Source organism: Fukomys damarensis, unplaced genomic scaffold (assembly GCF_012274545.1).
Source record: "Fukomys damarensis isolate Sample0158 unplaced genomic scaffold, DMR_v1.0_HiC HiC_scaffold_10, whole genome shotgun sequence".
Classification (NCBI taxonomy): Eukaryota; Metazoa; Chordata; class Mammalia; order Rodentia; family Bathyergidae; genus Fukomys; species Fukomys damarensis.
The window spans coordinates 515,897-532,668 of record NW_022900922.1 but is presented as its reverse complement, the minus strand read 5'-3'; the positions used below and the strand labels follow the sequence as shown (position 1 = coordinate 532,668).

General features: G+C 43.0%; 1 protein-coding gene across 8 annotated transcripts in view; it reads right to left on the bottom strand.

Annotated features, from left to right (window-relative positions):
• Nucleotides 1–347: 347 nt before the first annotated feature.
• Fbh1 (F-box DNA helicase 1) overlaps nt 348–16,772 on the bottom strand; it is a 45,257-nt gene continuing 28,832 nt past the window's right edge. For 7 of the 8 annotated variants that reach the window (XM_010621425.3, XM_010621421.3, XM_019207098.2 and 4 more), the window contains 6 exons: nt 15,050–15,125; nt 14,273–14,470; nt 13,439–13,564; nt 11,773–11,879; nt 1,592–1,723; nt 348–848 (listed from right to left, as the gene is read on the bottom strand). In XM_010621425.3, the coding sequence (XP_010619727.1) occupies nt 678–848; nt 1,592–1,723; nt 11,773–11,879; nt 13,439–13,564; nt 14,273–14,470; nt 15,050–15,125 (810 nt within the window). In that variant the 3' untranslated portion in view covers nt 348–677. Of the gene's footprint in view, nt 849–1,591; nt 1,724–11,772; nt 11,880–13,438; nt 13,565–14,272; nt 14,471–15,049; nt 15,126–16,772 lie in introns of those variants that run through there. The other variant, XM_010621428.3, reaches the window with a different exon arrangement.

The following is a 16,772-nucleotide window of genomic DNA, read 5'->3' as shown; positions in this document are numbered from 1 at the left end:
AACTTCATTACAGTTTCCACCCAGCATCCCCAAGTACACCGAACCAGGTATCAACTTCCCATCTCTCCTCTACCAACTCTGTCTCCTCCACAGTAGGTGACTACCCCAGCTTCCCTTACAAGTGCTTCTGATCTTCAGGAAACACAAGAAGTCTAAGTCTAGCTACTGTCACTTTGCACTTGTCCTTTATGAATGATGCAGTTTCCCTGTTTAAACTCTGAGCTCTGCAAGGACAAAGTCGCACATTACGTCTTACACATGTGACTCCCCTCAGCAAGAAGACCTCATACTCTGCGATCAGCTGCTGAAAAGAGAAAGGAGAAAGTGGAAACAATAACGTTGCAGTGAGACGTCACAGTGGCATGCCAGTGTTGCAATGCCTGTTTAATTGAAACCTTGTAATAAAAGTTTAAATACATAAAATGTTTTTATCAAAAGAACATCCCCCTCTCCCCTGACCTGATTCGTATTGAGGATAGGCAAGTGGTAACTGGCTATCTGGAGGGAACGGAGAAATGGCAGGTCCCTCTCTCGTTGGGTTCTTCTTCCTCAGAAAATGTTCTACGATTGAACTCAAGAGTCTTGGGTGAGCAGGAACTCTGCCCACGCCGCCTTCCTTCAGCACTTGGGAGACCACGGCAAGCCACTCTGCACCACGGAGAATACCCGTCTTGGTCTCAAAAGACAAGAAAGAGCAGGGCTTCATGCCTGGGGAGCACTATGTTTTCCACTGTGCGCTCCATGGAGTGTACCTTCTCTGGAGAGGCAGTTAAGAAGGCCAGGGGCCCAATGCGCTGCTCTGCACAGGAGTGGCACAGGTAGCCACCCTCGTTTTCCTTCCTGTTGCTCTGCAGTGATGGAGAAGAACAAGCGGTAAGTGTACAATCGAAGACAGGACTTTCTATCAAAAAGTGAACTCTGCCACAGCTGCCCAGTGACAATGCATGATTTGGATTTTTCAACTCTACAAATCCCCAGAGGTAACACGTCCCTGGCACTACTGCCTAGGGTAGACTGTAGTCTATCAAAGCCTCTAAGGAAAATTTATAAAAATCAAGAGACAAAGCTGTGTGGTGCCGCATGCCTGTAATCCCAGCACTCGGGAGGCTGAGGCAGGAGGATCGCTGTGAGTTTGAGAACAGCCTGGGCTACATAGTGAGTTCCAGGTCAGTCTCAACTACATAGTGAGACCCTGTCTCAAAAAAACCAAAAAAAAAAAAAAAAAAAAAAAAAAAAAAGAGAGACAAAGAACTTTGCACTGCGGGTGTAGCTCAGTGCCAAAAGTATGGGCTGAGAGAGAGAAACTCCAGATAAAGGAGCTCTCCTCTGCAGTGTCTGCTCACACCCCATCTCCCAGACAGAAGGCAAGTCAGCTTGTTCAGACAGTTCCACCCGTCCTGAGCTTTGATTTTACTGTCTGACGTAAGGGCAGACCTCACACTGGTTGTGCTTTACATATAAAAAGCCGTTCAAAAAAAAAAAAGATCACAAAAAGGCCTCTTTTATGTACCTCAGCCAAAACCCAGATAAGCACACTGTTCACAAGCAACGAAATGTTTGTAATTATAAAGTCTGCAGACAGCCAACATACGTAAGTGATCGGCAGTTTCTTCATGGTGAGGACGGTATCCACAGGGATGGCGTTGTTGCACTGCGCCACACAACAGCAAACCACTCCTGTTTTTAAAACATTACTTGTCAGCTCGACTTGCAAGAAGTACTCCTGAGAAAGAAAGAGACAGAAAAAAGTCAATCGAAATATCTCTGCTCCCTCCTGGGAAACTCCAAGCGCTGGGGAGCTGGAGACATGTTTACAGCAATCCAGAGATGCTTGACTCATCCGTGACTCTTCTTGCTTCCAGTTATCGCAGAAAAGAGTACCCAAGACAGTGCGACTTGTTCTGGTGTAATTGCTAGTTTTTCGTTTTTTCAAAAATGTAATGGACAGACATACAAAGTTACAATATTTTAGGACTATTTCTGGATTTTATCTTGTAGTAACCCATCCCCAACCGCATCATTAGAAAACTATTCGTGCATTCACTTTACAGCCCAAGCCAAAACAGAGAACCCCAGAGGAACTTGCCCAGGACAACCCCAAATGTTTCCGCCTTCCCAAGCTGCTGGCTGGCCAGCGGGCAAGTGACTCCGCTCCCAGTTTGTCTGAATCCGTACAATGCAGATAACATGATATCCACTTTCTATGGTTGCTGAGGAACAAACACAACAGTGCCTGTGGAGTGCTCGTGCCCCGTGTGTAGTCTCCTAAAGTGGAGATGCAGCAACATCAGGCCCCTCCATCTGAGGTACTGTGGCCCCGAGGAACAGCAAATTGCAGGACAGCAGGACTACAATTATCTGCTGACCAATAAATTATGATTTCCTATTTTCCGGACTAAAACTGCTAGTTATCAATTTTTTTCCACCACCTACATCCCACGTTTGATTTTTTTTCTCTTGAGGAACCTACCTATCCGCTACACAAAATGGAAAATATATAAACACTTCAGTTTCAAATGACAAGGACTGAAAAAGGAAAGTGTGAAATTGCTTTTAAAAAACTAGAGATTTTGGTGATGTCCCTTTGCCTATCGTCTGTAATTCTTTCTCCAGAGGCAGCAGGCATCTTGAATTTGCTGTCTTTTCTAACCTGTTCCAAAACAGCCATGCTTGTGCATACATATATCCAAGAACATAAGATACCCTTTCAAAGACATTTGCTCACATAAATATTATACTCCTGGTTTCCTTCTCACCTAGTACATTTCTCCCAGGTGCTACGGAGGTCTTGATCATAGCACTTTCACACTTATGTATCCATTCCCCTGGTGTGGAAATTCATAGCAATGAATATGCTTGTACAAGTTTCCTAGCCCACTGCACAAATTTCTTCAGGGCTGGCTTTCAAAGTTTACTTACCACTTACCACTACAATTCCATGCAAGTACCTGAGAAGCTGAAATAAAATGTCACAAAATACCATGTAAACTTACACGCAATGTACGCTGAGTTTAGATTTTAAGCCATTTCATTTCCTGAAACCTTGTCATAGCCCACTGAATTAATTTCACAAATCATCAAAGAATTGTAAGCTACAGCTTGTGAAATACTTCTCCAGAGCAGCCATGCAGGTTCAGGACCCTTTACACTGCTAAACATTATGGGATCCTAAAACACTTTGTCTATGAGTTTCATGAACGTTCGCCATGTTCGCATTCTAAACTAAGAAATCATATAAATATTAATTCATTTTGAAAATAACTATAACAAACCCATTACACTGACAACTACACTTTTTTAAAAACAGAATAGGAACATCGTTGGATGTTAAAAAAAAAAAACAAAACTCTTTAATATCTAGCTTAACAGCACAAGGTCCTGAGTTCAATCCCTGGTACCCAAAGAAAAAGAAAAACCTAGCTTAATAGAAAGCAAGTGGCCCTAGCCTCCCTGAGGTTGGTGCTGCCATCACCTGCCCCAGACGAAGCGAGGCACTTGTGGGGCCTTCCCCCTTCTAGAGCTTTGGCAACTCCCACTCTCTCTGCCAGAGGAGGTGTCCATGCCAATGACATGTCTGTAACAGAATGTTATTTGAAGATTAGTAGATCTTTCAGGATGGCAGGAAAAAAGGGGGAGTGAGATGGGTCAGTTTGTATAGATGAAAAACCAGTGTTTGCTGTACAGCTGTGGAGGTCCTCTACCCATACAAAATAGCTATCATCTTTCTGAATCTCACTGTTCTGGATTTGTGTCCTCCACCACTCCCTTCGCAGCTGGCACAGATATGCCTGCCGGGTCATCATCAAGGGTCACACTAAAGGAAGAAAAAGATAAAACAAGGCAACTGGACTCTGCTTCAGCATTCTGGTGACATATCAGATAGCCTTTGGGGTCTCATTATAGCTATGACAGCCTTACAATGCAAAGCACAAATGACAAGCTAGTACATTCAAACAGCGCTACGGTTATATGTATGATATGTCCATAAATACAGTATGCAATACAAAATAATGTTTATAAGCAGTATTACTTATACAGTGTGCATTTTGAATACATAATATATGCTACGAACACACTTATTCATGCATGTATGGTATGTACTGTGAGCACAGGACACATGTCACATAAAACATGGACAGTGAAAAGTATGTGACTGGAAAATGCAATGAATGTTAAATTTTTTTAAAGTTTATTACAGTAAAAAAAAAACATTATGGAAGTATTTCATGAGTGTCTAGTTGTGCTGTTGTGGCTGCCTTAATGTAGCGAATCGATCAGAACATTCACTTCTTGTGGGCATTCTGAATTTGGGAAAAAGCCCTAAGTTACACAGCACCAGACTCCATAAGTAAGGTGAACGAGGACACAGCTGTCACGAGCATTCACCACATTTATTACACCTCATAGAGACATTCACAAAAGAGGACCTTCCAGCCGGGCGTGGTGGCGCACACCTGTAATCCCAGCACTCGGGAGGCTGAGGCAGGAGGATCGCTGTGAGTTTGAGACCAGCCTGGGCTACATAGTGAGTTCCAGGTCAGACTCAACTACGTAGTGAGACCCTCAAAAAAACAAAAAGAAGGCCTTCCAGGGCTGCTTCAGAAAGGGGCAAAGAAGATGGGATCAGTATATCTGAAGCAAAGGGGAGTATTGCAGGAGTGTCTTTTACTGTAATAAATTTACAACATAAACATTCACTGTATATTTTGATCACATCTAATATGTACTATGAACAGTCTGACTGTTTTGAGCCCAGGATCTGATAGCATCAAAATGTAATACTTCAATGTGACAGAATAAGTTGATATCTACCCGATGCGTAAAAAATACTTTTTGAGGTGCAGTTATTGTCGTTATGACAGTTTTACAGATGGAGAAACTGAGGCAGAGTGTTTAAGTAACAGGCCCTCAATCACAAAAGTGGGAGTGGACCAGGCCTGCCCAGGGCCTGAGCTTTGTACCACAACCATCCACAGAAGAAGGCACTTCTTTCATCCTTGGACAGGTACTTGCTGAGCACAAACTCCACGGGAGGCCTGTCCAAGGGATACACTTACGAGATCTCAATAAAGACACCTAAGATCTTCTGGGCAGTTAGGCTTTTTCCACATCATACTTTGTCGGGAGCAGTTCTACACAATTTTTGGGAAATATCACGACGAGGGCCTAGTTGTCCTGTTTACAGGCCAGCTACGGGCATGTGAAGACTTCACTCCATCTTCACCTCTGGTCACAGCTGAGACTCCTAGGTCCCCACATGCTGTGATGCTGCACAGCAGGACCACACCAGCTGGAGACGTCCTTGGAGGACTCAAATCTTCACCTGTATAGGTGCTCGCTATTCTAGGATTTCTGCTGCCCCAGTTGTCTGTCACTTTTGTTTCTCCCGGTGTACTAAATAAAGATATGGCAGGCTCTGCGGATTCTGCTTTGCCGCCCAGAGCAGCACTGCTCAGACCCAACGCTCAGCTTCTTCTCAAAGTCTCATTTTTCCTATCTTTCCTGTATAATAAGTTCATTCACTGTGCTGTCGTGGCTCACAGGAGACCAGGACTTACTGCAGAGTAACGCAGTCTGGTAAAGTCCCTTTCTCCGTTTCCAATACTTCAACATTTCCTCAACACTTAAACTTTTAGAGAGACAAATGAACAAAAATACCTGCGAAGACATTTTCTAAGAGATTCATTCCTATGGCTTGAATATGGTTTGTGTGCTGGCAGCTTGGTTCCCAGCATAGCTGGGTTGAATGGTACAAACTTTAAGAAGCAGAGACTCGTGCGAGGTGACTAGGTCACGGGGGCACCACCTCAGAAGGGATTAATTCTGGTCTTGAGGAGTGCGTTCTTGAGAGCAGGCAGGCTGTTATGAAGTGAGGTCACAACACACACTTGGCTGCTTGCACACACCATGCTGCGATGGCGCCAGAGGGCCCTGAGCAGCACGCTGGTGCTACACTGTTTCAACGCCCCAGCCACCAGGATGAAGTCAAATAGACCTCTTGACAATAAAATAGCTAGCCTCAAGTATTTCATCCTAGCAACACAAATAGACTAACCCAGGGGTGAGAGAAAAAGGAGGCTACCTGTCGAGATCTAAGTGTATTTTCAGTCCAGGTAGCAGAAAACTGCACACTCTGTCTTTAAGATACCACTACCCATGTCTCTGTCCTTCTCAACAGGCTTTCGTAGCCTCTCAATTATTACTCTCAACCACACAGCAGAGCCTTCAACATCCTTTCTGGCCAGCCTTGCTGACTCTTAAACAAGACGTCCCTACATATGCACAAACTGCAATTTTAAAAACAAAGCAGTACTCCTCTCACAGAAAGTCTTTCAGACTTCACATCTGTTCACACAAACAGGCGGTCTTCCCAGGCTTCCTCAGAGCCTCCTCTGGGCAGACAAGTGCTTCCCAACTCAGTCTCACTGAGGAAGAAGTATTTCTCTAGAGTCTGAGTTCTGTTCTTCTGTGGGAAAAACTTATTTTCCCCATAAATGTGTGCAGCAACCACCTGACAAGCTGTTTACAGTAAGTTAGGTTTAAACAGCCTCTTTAAGGGACGCATCACGGGTGGGGCTCGAAGATGATACCAGTTCCATGAGGAATTGTGAAACAGCTAGAAAGATCACACTCACGTTCACCTGACCTGGCAGCTCCATGTTTACAAATGCGCCTCCGAGATGCACTTCTGAGAGAGACCGTGACTCACAGAGAAGATCACACACCTGGCATTAGCAAACAAGTGACTGGAAGCAACCCAGTGTCCCTCTGTGAGGGACTGCAACAACCAGGGCAACTGACACAGTACAGGAATGAGAACATGACTGGAGAGAGAGAGTGATTTCCACGCGTATTTCTAAATGACAAAGCGAGGTACACAACACCCACAGAATGCTACCTTTTGTGGAAAGGAGAATGTTAAAATACATACAGATTTCTTGATACAGATTTTTTTTTTTTTTTTTTTTTTTTTTTTTTGGTATTGGGGATCGAACTTGGGTCCTTGTGCTTGCGAGGCAGGCAGTGGAACCACTGAGCTAAATCCCCAGCCCCAGAAAGATATTGAAGGATAAATTAACTGATTTTTTTTAAAAAGAAAGCTTCTAATGGAAGACAATAATCTGAAGGGGACAGGGGTGAAAGAGACTTCTCTTGTTACAAAGTCAGGACTTTGAAAACAAATGAACTTTACACATTCAAAAAAGGACAATTAGGGCCGGGGATTTAGCTCAGTGGTTCCACTCCTCTCGCAAGCACAAGGACCCGAGTTCAATCCCCGGTACCAAAACAACAACAACAACAACAAAAAAGGATAATTAAATAAAAAGAAAGGGACACAATCCCCGAGTGGATTACAAATAATTATATCTAACTGCATATTTAATTAGTGATAAAACCACAAAGGAAAAAAGACATACTTCAAATGACTTCAGAACATGGCATTTTGACCAGGCATCACTAATAAAATACATGCCCAGGAGAAATGGAGCCATTAAAAATCTTGAGTTCCAGTCAGTATTTTATCAATGATAATGATATAAGACCAGGGATTTAGCTCAGTGGTTCTGCCGCCTGCCTCGCAAGCACAAGGTCCCCAGTTCAATCCCTGGTACAAAAAAACCCAATAATAATAATAATAAACGTATTATTTGGAAACACATATAATAGCACAAACAATAAATACTGTTAGAAACCATAATTTTCAGTGGAAAAGAACATATTCAAGTGTAAAAGAAGTAAAAATCTTTGAACGTTAAATCTGAAATGAACTGCAGGACAACTCATGACAGTTATAAAGCAAAGGCTAAAAAGGCTCTTATATCGCAGGGATGTACAGCTTCACAAAATGAAAGAAGTGGGCCGGGGATTTAAGCTCAGCGGTTCGGTGGCCTGCCTCGCAAGTGCAAGGACCCGAGTTTGATAACCGGTACCAAAAAAAAAAAAAAAGAAGAGAGCATATGAAAAAATGTCTTGTTGACAGTATTCACAGTGTTGGTGATTCACAACTGGTTAAAAAACAGAAGAGTCAACCAGGAGAATGAGGCAAAAGGATGCAAGTCTGAGCCCAGACTGGGTGAGTTACCAAGACCTTGTCTCAAAATAAGAAATAGAAGAAGGGCTGAAGAGGTAGCTCACTCAGTGCAAAGGCCTTGAGTTCACGCTCCAATACCAGAAAAAAAAAAAAGCTAATGAGAAAACAAAATGCCATGAAGCCAAGTGAGCCAGTGAGCTGCTGGTAACTCGGGATGAGGGTTACTCTCAAGCAGAACGAGCGCTATCGGTACGTGGGGCCACCAGACGGGATGGGATGGGTGGCAGATCCCACCCCCCACCAGGTGACATTACCTTTAAATTGCTTTATGTGGCTTTATATATTAGAATTATATTAAACATTGAGATGAGAATTATTTTTCTTTTCAAAAATATGGATTTGTGGGGCCAGGGATCTAGCTTAGTGGTTCTACCACCTGCCCTGCAAATGCAAGGACCCCGGTACTGAAAAAAAAAAAAAGAAGGATTTGTTAGCACCATCATCTACTGAATTCACTAAAAGGACGAGGTACAAGGCACCCTGGTACCAGGTGCTTCCTGACACATGACGCACAACTGTTCTCTATCCCATGAAGTGCTCCTGCAGAAAAAGTTACAACTCAGTCAAATCAAACCTCCACCGCGACTTCAGCTATAGGAAACCCAGGACAGACGATGACAGAGCCATTTACACGACTCCGCAGGAAGCAAATCTAGAATGTGGAGCATCTGGCCCAGTTTCTGCACAAAGGAGAATTAAGCAAGAGATGAAGGGAGTAGCAGATTCCTCTAAATTAAATAATTTAGAGACTATCAGCCAAATGTTTATTTGGATCCTGACTTAAAGAGATCACTACAAAAACAGGCATGCTGACGTTGTTATGGCTCGTATCGAGATGTCCCCTCAAAGCCTCAAGGTCTTAGGTGAGGCCTTTTGGAGATGGCTGGATCAAGAGTGACTGTGGGTTAATGGTGTGATACTGGGATTGAGGGTGTGTGGTAATAAATTAGTCCACTGATTAAAATCAGCATAGTTCTGTGTGGCTGCACGGATTTACTGAAGACAGAAGCCCCACCATGGTTGTGAGTGGCACCACCCAAAAGGCTTGTAAGCCTGCATGGGATAAAGGGGCAAGGCAAGCCTGCCAACTGCTGCTTGCTCCTGCTGCTTGCTGTTTCTTGCCTGTTTTGCCATGGACTGTTTCTCTTATGCTATGTCCCTCTGCTGTGGAGCCAGCCGACTATGGACTTCATATATTAGAATTAAATTTAACAACCAGCTATTTGTACCTCTACTTGCTATGAGCTGAAATAAACAAATCTTTCCTCCTTTAACTTTGGTATTTTGTCTCAGCAACAAGAAAAGTAACCAAAACTAATAATCATAACAAAATGACTATGGATTGGTTAGTAAAGGCCATACATTCTAAATTTTTTAAAGCTTGAAAATGGCACTGTAGTTATGGAAAAGAAGAAATGTATACTCTAAATACATATATAGGAGTACCATGTATATGTTTATTCAATACAGTTTCACAACTCTTTAATGTCTGGAAATTCTATGTTAAAAAAGAAACAACTCTATTTAACACATACTGCAAAATGATCCTCCTGTTCTACAATGGTACCTTGGTTCACAAATGCTTTTGCTTGCGAACAATTTGGTTCATAAACAGAAGTGTTTGGCAAACTTTTGCTTTTGTTTGTGAACTCTGCATTGGGTGACCAATATGCCTGCGGTCATCTTTCCTGCACAAAACACAAACGTGGAAGGAAATAAGTTTGTGAATCAAGGCTCCACTATATAACACTCTATTAAGTTACCAATATAGATTCGGGTTTTTTTTTTGGTACCAGGGATCAAACCCAGGACCTTGCACTTGCAAGGCAGGCGGTGGCACCCCTGAGCTAAATCCCTCGCCCCAAAAGTTACCAATATAACAATTCATTCTGTTAAAGGTTTAATCACTACTATAAAAGTAATTCTATGAGAAAACCATACTACAAATTCTAAAAAAGTATTTATAATCAAAGGTTATATACAAAATCAAATCACACAGCAGGTAGGAGCTACTTGTACATAAACATTACTAGTCTGTTTAATTCCTTGAGGTACTGGTTGAGAGATTAGGAAAAGTCACATACCTAGATCTAAACCAAAGTCCACAACCTACAAGTGGGCCCAATCCAGACCAGTACGTTTTTTGTGTATTAAGTTTTATTGTAACCTCAACACACTAATTCAATGCCATACTATCCATGGTCACTCTTGTGGTTCAAAACCAGGGCTGAGATTACATGGCCTGTAATGCTTAAAATACGTACTTCCTAACCCTGTGTGGAAACAGTGCACAGGTGACCCGAGTGTCCCTGAGGAAACTGGACTCTGATGCTTGGGCTGTCATCCTCAGTGATGCTCAGGGAGAAATCTGTTTGGGGAAAAATGCATCTGACTTTGAACTGCAGAACTATTTTTATCATCAAATAAGCCTATCTCAGAGAAGTTAACAGGAAAAGTGATAAAGGAGACACGAGAGGTTAAAGCATAATAAAAGCGTAAGCTAATCAGTCCTATGAAATAAGTTTTTGCATAAATTCTTTCTGTTGCTTTTGAGACGGGGTCTTGCTATGCTGCCCAGGCTGAACTTCTGCTCTTAAGCAATCCTTCCACTTTGGCCTAGGCAACATAGTCACAAAGAGTATTTATTTGTAAAAGTTCTCCTTTTAGGTTTTGATAGTAACTTCCTCAAAAGTGTGAAGAAAACTATCTGTTCGTGGATTTGTTGTCCACCTTGTCCTAATCTAGATGCGGGCTCCATGAAGGCAGGAATTTCTTTTGCCAACCATTACAACTCCAGAGCCTATAAAGATGCACATATTAGACACTCAATAAATGTTCAGACACGAGTACCCAGGCTGTATTCCACTGCTTATCAACTCTGACATTCTGAACATCACTCTCTAAAGATGGTTCCTGTCCCAGCCACCCCTCACCCAAGGTTCACTGCTGTTAGTCGCAATGTAGACTCTAAAGCTGCTACAGGTCTCACTTCCCAGAAGGCAGCGTTACCATGGCTCTCTCAATAAACCTGCCTGCGATATAAAATTTTATGTCCGGGGATTCTTAAGAAAGCAAAAATGTTTCTACATAAGATTCAAATGTTAGACTTCAAGTATCGAAAATTCTAAAGATGGACTGAATAGTTGAAATGTGTGGTTCAGTTTCCAACAAGGTTGAAAAGGCTGAAAAGTACAAACAACAAAAAAAGAGTTCACTTTTGTGCATCTTAGCCAGTGATCCTGGCCAGGTAGCTGCACACTAGCAGGTCCTGGGAAGGCTAGGGGCCACTGCCTTTGCAAGCGTCCTGGTGGCAGCGACAGCTTCCATTTCCGAAAGAACAGGGAGTGAAAGGCAGGACGTGTAGACGCAGAAGACAGTATCGCCAATTTCCCCCTAAATGTCGAGAACTAATGGAGCGAAGAAGTTAAGAAATGCATAAAAACAACTGATATTTTAAACAGACCTTTAAAAACTAAATTAGGAAAGAAATCCAGAAAGGAGCCATACTTTCGTTCCTCAGTTAAAACGGTTCTTGCTTCATGATTGGCCTCTGCACACTAAAGCTCTTCCTTTCCCATCTAACTTTCCGACCCAAAGCCCTGTGACCTACAGCTTGCTCCCTCACTCAAACCAAACAAGTTCAAACATGGTGAAATTAATCATGCCCTTGTTCCTCTTACCCCAGCCAAAGTCAAAATGTTTTCCAGTGATTTGGTCATTATGAGACGCTTCTTGGCACGAGTTACTGCAACATACAGTAAATTCCATTCGTCTTCAGAAAATGACTCTACAGAAAGGAAAAACGTAACTCAAAGCCTGCTCATAAGAACTATAATCTCATCTAAATGTTTACAACCCTCACTAATTCCTCTTAAAACCACTCCAGATTTGCTGGTTGCATATACAAAGGTTTCCTACAAACATCAACATCAACAACAAAAACCTTGAAGATTAGTTTTTTAGCCTCAGTAGGTGTTAATTTATAATTAACATCAGAATGGTAACCAATACAGTGCTGATGTCCACTATCCCAGCTCTCCTCGAAATACCTGAGAGGAGTGGGGAACTGTGCTGGATGGGAGAAAGTCACCCACAAAATGAGGCCACTACAAATCAAGGGCCATGGTGGGACCCAACACCTATGCTTTTTCCATTTCCTTATACAGTGTCCCTCAGGACTGACTCTGTCCAGTCTAGAAATGTCTGAAGTTGTCACAGGACGATCGGGGGAAAAAAACATACGAATAAGTCTGTTCTGCCCACCGTACACTTCGCATGTCTCAGTCTCAGGACCCAGTACAACAAAGCAGCGACTAGACTAAAAGCCACCAAAGCGTACACTTCAAATGGGTGGGTCACTCAGATTGTAAACTGTGCCCCCGTAAAGCACCCTCCCCAAGAAAAAGCAGATGATAATCACTCTGTGGTCACCTTTCTTCTCACTCCACTCCTACTTGCGTTCAACACATCTCTCCCCTTTTGGGCTATATTCATCAGATGTGAGGGATGTTTAATATCTACATTTTCACCACTTCAATTTATGCTGCTCCAAATTTTCAATCCATACAGAACAGTTTTTTTGTTTGGAAGCTTCAAATGGTCTTACTCTAAAACCAAAACAATAGGACTGGTGCTTTAGAGTTTAATAACTAGCCTGGAATATAAATTTACTAAAAAGTAGACAAATGATGGCCAGGGACAAAGCTCGTAGTGCTGTGCCTGCCTTTCAAGCACAAGGTTCTAAGTTCAATCCCTGGTACAAGAAAAAAGAAATAGGCAAATGATAAAGTGTGCTATTTCATCTTTTATGATTTTTAATTTTTAATGAAAGAGAGAAAATTAAAGAAAAGAATACTATGGTACGCAGGTAAATTGAATGTTTTAAAAAGATGAGAGTGGACACCCACACTCTGATAGTGCAAAGCTCAAGACTGAGAGTCAGATGTGAGCACAAACGCAGGCACTCCTGAGACAGAGGCCCCTGTGAAAGCTCAATTGTTCTAAAAGCCACAACATTAAGAATCGGGAGTTCAAGACTAGGAGGTGTTTCTATTATTTTCTTCTAGAAGGACCCTGTAAGCAGGTCACACCATTCAACCAAAATCCAGGCAGTGAAAAAGAAATACTACTGAAATACTGGGATTACATGCAATTTTTCATTTTAGTTCCAAAATTTCCAACACATGAATACATAATCTTTATTTTAAAAAAAGAAACATCAAGCACCTTTTGATTATGAATCACTGAATACATATATTGAGTACCTAGCAAATGATAGGTCCTCAAAAGCCAGGTTATTCCTAACTACTAAAGCAAGAGCACCCAAGGGAAGACTGGTCTCCTTACCAACTCGGAAGTGAGGAAGTTGGGCAAGATTATGCCTGGCACAAGGCACTTTCACGAAATCGTCCAGAACATGCACTGTATCAAACTCCAAGCCTTTGGCTTTGTGCACAGTGCCCAAAATATACTCTACAATGGAAAGACAGCACTTGGTTAGGCGGGGCTTCCCAGGGAAAGAAACAGAAGCAGAAAGTTTCCTTGCTGATGTGAAGCTTTGGAGGAAAAGGACAAAGGGGAAACTACAGTCAGGAAAAGAAAAGGTTCTGAGAAAATTCTCTGCAGCAGCACCATTAAGAAACACATTCCAGAGTTCGGGGAACCCTGACCCACCCTCTGCATTTGAAACAGGAAGGGACAGGTGCCCAGGAGAGGGTTATGTGGCTTGCCCAGAGTCAGACATGGTAGAGCTGCACTCAAAAACTCCATCTGCTGGCTTGGAAGTGGCACAGCAATAAAGACCCGCAAGGAAGAATGAGCGCCCCACTCTGCTCCCTTTTCTCTGTTTTATGTGGTACTTAGGGTCAAACCCAGGTCTCTGTCCCATTTTTCTCTCTCTCTCTCTTTTTTTTGGGGGGGGATTTTTTGAGACAGGGGCTCACTATGTAGTGGAGACTGACCTGGAACTGTGTAGCCCAGACTGGTCTCGAACTCACAGCAATCCTCCTGCCTCAGCCTCCCGAGTGCTGGGACTACAGGCGTGCACCACCACGCCCGGCTTTTGTCCCCATTTCTCTTAAACAGCACAGTAACTCAGGTTCACAGACACTTGCAGGATGGATTACAAGAAGAAAATCTGCTCCATTTGGAGGAGCATAAAGCAGCAGCAGCTTTCCTCACCTGCGAAGTCCAGGTCTTCTATATGGCATTTCTCTATCCTTTCCACCAGCTCTGGAACCCTGATGTTGTACTTCTCAACAACTGCGATCTTTGCTTCAAGCTCCTTGTCTTCCGCAGCAGTCACATACCTCTTAAAGCCACTAAAGCCCTCTCTGTGCACCCATCTTCTGATGAATCTGTCTTTAATGATGAGGTTTCCTGTGGAGAACACAGCACAGTCACCAGGAGGCAAGCTGTCCCGACTCTAAGACGGCGGCTGCATACTCTTGGCTGGAACTTGGCACTGCTGGCTCCTAGGCGGGAGACCCAGGTTCCCATCCTGGCGGTGTCTAATGCACCATGTGTCCCTAGGCAAATTAGCAGATGGTCCCTCCTGCACCAACTGAGGAGTTGCAGCCCTAGGCTGCAGCTCCTCAGCTACTTCACAGGGATTTGTCAAAGTGCAATCAAAAGGAAAAGAAAGTGCTGCGGAAATACCAGAAGCTATGTGGGGCCCAACGTGAAGACGTCAGTGTAAAGCTGGCCAGGTAGACAGGGATGCAGGGGAGACAACCTAAGGGACCAATGATGGAAAGTAATGAGATTCTTGAGAGAAAGATCTAGAACAGCCTTTCAGTACCTCTAAAAACAAGAGGTCCTGGGCATTCCTCTCTTCAAGGGGAAAGAGCCGCTTCTCCAGGATGATGACGAGAACCCTGACTCAGACCCAACCTGAGCCGTCTCCGTCCCTGTCCCTTGAGTGCTGCTTTCCTCTGCTCCAGCCCAGCGGGTACTCACGTTTCTTTCTCTCTTCCTCTGGCTGAAGGAGGATCCAAATATCAACGATTCTGTCCAATCCAAATGATTTAATCCCCTGAAAAAGTTTTTTGGTGGGATTTTTGTTTTGCTTCTTAACAAAACAAAATAAACCTAATACAGGGATAGGAATTTTAAATGAGATGGTTTCTTGGAAATGATCTTAAAGTGCAGCTAAAGCATGCCCAGTTAAGTGAGGAACTTCATCAAGCACACAGCATTGAGTTACTGAGTAGCCTGAAAACTCAGAATTATCAAATTATAAATTTTAGCTGCTACCTAAAACTCTCCCTATGTTTTTTCTTTTTCTTTTCTTTTTTTTTTTGGTACCAGGGATCGAACTTGGGTCCTTGCGCTTGCGAGGCAGGCAGTGGAACCACTGAGCTAAATCCCCGGCCCCTCCCCCTGTGTTTTTGAAAAGGTGAGACCTAGCAGCACGTTGCTTTCTCCCCAGTGTGAGGGCAATGTGAGTCTCCCTCCAGGAGCAGGAAACGGTTGCCACGAAGAGTGAGTAGAGTGGCGAATGGGAATACTTACCACTATTTCCTGAGGGACGGAAACAGTGTCCGTGGGTCCAGGCTATTCTATGATTTTAAAGGTCAGCTCTTGCAGGAAAAGGTGTAACTGTGCCATAGTAACCCTGTTCTACCTAAGCAGTGCCTGCTGAATACTGGTTAGATCACACAGCACCAGATCCAGTAGATAGAGTGACTAGGGCACCTTGCTCCAAAGACTTTTCATGTTTCGAGGAAGGACACAAGCAGAGAGCTCACAAGCAGATATACGATCACGACAACGACACATGCCACAGGTAGGAAGAGGGAGCAAGAGAATGAAGGAGAGCAACTAACTAACTAACTAATCACGGCCAGGACACATGAGAGTCCAAACTAGGATTCTTCTACAATAATGAAATGGCTAAATTATGCTATATCCACTAGATCAATATTATAAAGCAATTATAGTAGCAATGAAAGAAAATGTCTGTGAATAAAAGAAAAGCACACATCTTTATATATGCCATGATTTCAATTGTACAAAAAATATACTATAAAGACAAAAAAAATCAGCAAAAACGAGAACTACTACTGAAATACTGGTTTACATTTTAGTTCAGAAATTTCCGATACATGAATTATAATCTTTATTTTAAAACAGAAACATCAAGCACCTTTTGATTATGAATCACTGAATACATATATTGAGTACCTAGCAATTGATAGGCCCTCAAAAATATTTTCTATAAATGAGTATCACTTAGCCACATAACTTTGCTTCATTGCATCTTAACTTTCCTGTGAAACAGGTCAGGGAAAGGCACTGTTTTGTCTTAGAGACAGACAGAATGAGGCACACAGAAGTTGTGACTTGCCCCAAGCCACATAAGTTAGTGACAGAGCCAGAGCTAGAACCCAGGTTTCCCACCACGCATTCCAGGGTAACCGGTGCTGCCAGCATGTGGTCAGCTCAGCTACCTCACACAGTCGGAGAAGCCTCAGGCAGCAAGCAGCCTCGCTACACAGCCCACTATAAAGAGCCTTGGCTTGCTGAAGAATGGAAGAAAAGATCAATGGTCCTTATTGGGTCTGACTGTACAGGAATGTTTCACTAGCATCCTCAGAGTGGCCACAAATAAAAAAGCCGTCAGTCATGACGCAGCCTGATAAAAAGAGGCAAAAACCCAAAAGCTCTCCTGCACAAATCC